Here is a 4,389-nt window from a genome sequence, read left to right as displayed (position 1 = left end):
CGCGACCTCGCCGCGCGACACCGCCCCTCACGGGGCGGGGGGGGGGGGGGCCCGGCCGGTGCTGCCTCCCCCCCCCCCCCGGGGCCCGCGGGGAACCGGGGGGGGGGGGCCCGGCCCGGGGGGTCTCGCCCCGGCCTTGCGCTGAGGTAACGGGGGGGAGGGGGGGAGGGGGGGAGGGGGGGGGGGTCCCCGTGATAGCGGACAGCGACCCGAGGGAAACTACAAGTCCCGGCGTGCCCTGCGGCCGGCGCGGTGACGTCAGGCGCGGCGCTGGCTTTAGGAGCGGGTGCCCGGACGTAGGCCCCTTTCCCTCCCCGGAAGGTAGGATGGCGGAGCTGCGCCGCGCAGTGCCGGGCCCCGCCGGCCGCCATCCGCCGCCATCCGCCCGCGGGGCGCTGCGATGGGGCTCCGGGAGGGCTGCGGCGGGGAGCGGGGGCGGGTCGGGGGCGGATGGGCTGCGGCGGAGCGCGGGGGCCGGGCGGAGCCGCGGCCGGAGCCTCCCGGGGCCTGGCAGGGGGCCGGGACCGGGGCTTGGCTTGGCTTGGGGCCGGGGGCGCTGAGCAGCGCCGAGCTGGCGGCCGGGGAGCGGCAGCGGAGCTCTGCGGTGTGGCGGGGCTCAGCAAGCCCAGAAGGGCTGCAGGGTCCCTAAGCATAGGGTGCTTGCGGGGGACGGAAGGGTGCTGTGCGTCTGCATCCTCCCGGCCTGCCCCGTGGTGAGGTGTAGAGTCACCTCGCAGCGGTCCTGAGCAGCGCGGAGGGTGGCTTTCAGCTCTGCAGCGTTCTTATTTGCAGTGTACGTAGAATCTGGCGGAGAACTGTTAGAATGGTGCAGAGGGTTAATTTGTGATTCTTTCTATTGGGTTTGGCGTCTCAAATGCCGCTCTGCGCATCTTGTAATGCATGTTCGGTGTTCTGTTCGCATCCACAGATGGCGGGTGAGAAGAAACCGGCCCAGAAGACGGGAGAGAAGAAGCCAGGCCAGGAGAAAGCGGGCAACAAGACAAGGAAGCATAAGAAGCATCATGCCAGCCGCAACCCTGTCTTGGCCCGGGGTATTGGGAAATACTCCCGGTCAGCCATGTATGCCAGGAAAGCACTGTATAAGCGCAAGTACACTGCTCCAGAAACAAAGGTATAATGATGGTAAACACTGTGTTTAAGTAGTCGTGCTGTCAGACAGCTTGTCATGGTGACTTTGGTTTGAAATTTTATTTTATTTTTTTTTACATTTTACTTGCTTACAGATAGAAAAGAAAAAGAAAGAAAAGCCTCGTGCAACTCTCAGCAAGCCAGTTGGCGGAGACAAGAATGGGGGCAGTCGTGTGGTTAAAGTCCGCAAAATGGTAAGAAGAAGCCGAGGTGCTCACGGTGTAGGGCTGTAGCACGTAACTTTTGGCTGGATGCTGTGCCTCCTGAACAGGGTCGTGCAGCAGCCTCACTGCGGCCAGCAGTAGTCTCAGCCCCCGCCGTGTATCGCTGAGCTGTGTGCAGTTACCTGCTTGGTACAAGTCCGTTGACTGTAGTTCTTTGGGGAGATGCCTGCGATTCAGAGAACGGTTAGCAGGCAGAGGTGGGTTATTCTCTGCCAGGTGAATTGCTGGGCTGAACTGGAAGTATGCTCAGAAATACAGATCCCGATGCTCAGAAATAGAGAATCCACAACTTCTGTAGTTATATCGTTGTGTAGCAAATGCTGTTATGGACTGTTCCTGAAGAGCTGGTTGCAGAAGAACATTCCTAGAGCGGTCATCTTTAGAGAAAACAGTATCTCTTGTAGAAGAAAGAAAGCTTTCAGTATGTTTCAGATTCTGTCTCGTGGAATACAGGTTGGTAGAACGTTTTTGTTCCTTTTCTTCTAGCCCAGATACTATCCAACTGAAGATGTTCCTCGCAAGCTTTTGAGTCATGGCAAAAAGCCCTTTTGCCAACACAAGAGGAAGCTGCGGGCCTCGATTACTCCAGGAACTGTTCTTATCCTTCTGACTGGTCGTCACAGGGGCAAGGTAAATGGGAGCGTTCTTGTGTTCTGTCCGCGTTGGCTCACACAGCAGCTTTGCAGCACTTCTGTGCTGAAACCATTTTGACCGTGTCATCTTGAACAACCAGCTGGTTTCATGGTCAGCCACCAGGTGTGAATCTGCAAACGCGATTGTGTTCTGCGTGTGCTGTCTAGATGGCTTTCTCCTGTCCTGCCTTTCAGAGAAATAGTCTTTAAACTAATCGCCTTTGCACAGAGCTAGAAGTAAGACAGGCCAATCCAGTTCTTTATACAAGATGAAGGGAGTCCTGCTGCAATTTTAAAAAGTGTAGATCCGTGTCATGCTAATTCGGCGCTGCAGAATAGCAGGGCTGATGCCTGTTCGTATTCCTGTTGCAGTGAGACCAAAACTTTGGCTAGCTGTTAGGAAGAATTACATATTTTTTTTGAATTCATCCCATTATTGTGTGGTAACACCAGCAGAGCTGTACCCTGACAAATGTTGGTAGCTCAGGTCGTGTGGTGGCTACTTGTCATGTGGCGCAGTTGCATCCATGGCTACTTCATCAACACGTGTGCCAGCAGCACGGGCTGAGCGTGGACACGATCCTGGTTTGGCTGCAGTATTTCCCAAATGTCAGGGAAGATGTAACGCTGGGACCAGAGGACTAACATCTCATCTCTTTTCAGCGTGTCGTCTTTCTGAAGCAGCTTTCTACCGGCCTGCTGCTTGTTACAGGTAAAAATAAAAAGCGGGGGTTTAGTCCCAGTGTGTCCCTGGGGTTAGTAGTGTTTCTGAGCTGCGCGCGGATGGTTTGGTGTGTTATCTGCTCATGTAACTATGAGGAGTCGTGTTTTGTGACTTTCGGGGGAGGTGAACAGGAGATTATGAAGCTGTAATATCTGGAAGAGATTGGGAAGTGGCCTTGACTTCTCTAGAGGCTGCAGGCAAGGGTTTTGTTGACTTGTTCAGACTTTTAGCTGTAAGCATCTCACATACCACAAAAATGCAACTTCGGAGTGGTGGCTGTTGCCAGAAAAGCTAACCTTTTATCCTCTGTCTGTCTTGTGCCTTTAGGACCCTTGGTCATCAATCGTGTCCCTCTGCGCAGAGCCCACCAGAAGTTCGTTATTGCTACTTCTACAAAGGTGGATATTTCTGGAGTGAAAATTCCCAAGCACCTCACTGATGCATACTTCAAGAAGAAGAGGCTGCGGAAGCCCAAGCACCAGGAAGGAGAGATCTTTGACACTGAAAAAGAAGTAAGGAAAACCATCGCTTGTTCTTTGCGAATGTCCTTGTTACTTAAAGCCAGGCTGGAAAGGGAGAAATTCTGTGAAACAGACCATTTCCATTTTAAGTGGTCCCCTATAAAGTAGGGTGATGCTGTTAAAATGAATTACAGTAGCATTGAGATGAACCCTTCTAAATCTGGGGGTGGTTTTCTGCTTCTACCTTAGCAGAACAGCAGCAGTGATTATTCTAGTTGAATGTAGGTTTATGGTTTTTTTTGCTTGTTTTGTTTTTGTGTATTTCTTTTTGTTTTTGACCGAGAAACACCTTTACTGCCATGATACTGCCAACAGCCTGCTGCTGGCTCTGATCACCTGCAGCATAAGCCAAACGGTGGCTTCAGTTCTCTCCACCACCTCCGGTCTCCTACCACCTTTCCCGTATTTAGAACAAACGGAGAAAACATTTCCTGAAAATGCCAGAATTCAGGGTTTGCCCTGGATTTTCTCATCTCTCTGGAAGAGTCTGAAGTCATTTTGTAGGATTGTAACATTATTCTTTGTACGTCCTAGAAATACGAGATAACGGAGCAACGCAAGAAAGACCAGAAGGCAGTGGATTCCCAGATTCTTGCACAAATCAAGAAGGTGCCTCAGCTCCGTGGGTACCTGCGTTCTACATTCTCTCTCTCAAACGGAGTCTATCCTCACAAATTGGTGTTCTAACTGTTCTGAAAGCACCACATTAAATTTGAGGGGAAAACGCAAGGATTTCTGGTGTCTTCATTGCATTCCGTAATTGCATGTGTTGTGTAAACCTTACAAATAGTCGCTTAAAGGATAGTAAAACTACTTGTGGTATAAAATTCTGAGGGACTATATGCAGATGACTAGAATTTTGAGTGAGTGCTTATGGTTTGGGGAGTGGTGGTGCTTTGTTTCGTTTTTGTGAGGTTTGGGGCTTTTTGATTGGTTTTGCTTTTTTCTTACCCTATCTGGGACAAACAAGAGAATAAGCAGTTGCATTTCAAATTGCCTCGCTATAAATGAGTTGCAGAAAAAATAAACGAGTTATCTTCTGGGAATAGAGGATGTAAATGCTGGCCGACTACCCTTCAGGACACGTTCCAGAATAAACATCCAGCTCGGTGTCTGTGCTGGTGGAGTTCTCTGCATCC

General features: G+C 51.5%; 1 protein-coding gene across 2 annotated transcripts; it reads left to right on the top strand.

Annotated features, from left to right (window-relative positions):
* Window positions 1-178: 178 nt before the first annotated feature.
* On the top strand, window positions 179-3,979 carry RPL6 (ribosomal protein L6). Of its 2 annotated transcripts, none has more exons than XM_040576857.1 (7): window positions 179-321; window positions 929-1,132; window positions 1,245-1,343; window positions 1,860-2,003; window positions 2,669-2,717; window positions 3,057-3,241; window positions 3,785-3,979. In XM_040576857.1, the coding sequence occupies exons 2-7, from the start codon at window positions 929-931 to the stop codon at window positions 3,935-3,937; spliced, it is 834 nt and encodes a 277-aa protein (XP_040432791.1). In that variant the 5' UTR covers window positions 179-321; the 3' UTR covers window positions 3,938-3,979. The 2 variants fall into 2 exon arrangements, with proteins under 2 accessions (XP_040432791.1, XP_040432792.1); XM_040576858.1 differs by lacking the exon at window positions 179-321 and adding an exon at window positions 539-793.
* Window positions 3,980-4,389: the final 410 nt, after the last annotated feature.

Source organism: Cygnus olor, chromosome 17 (assembly GCF_009769625.2).
Source record: "Cygnus olor isolate bCygOlo1 chromosome 17, bCygOlo1.pri.v2, whole genome shotgun sequence".
Lineage (NCBI taxonomy): Eukaryota > Metazoa > Chordata > Aves > Anseriformes > Anatidae > Cygnus > Cygnus olor.
Note: the sequence above shows the minus strand (reverse complement) of the source record. Positions and strands in the feature narration are given on the sequence as shown.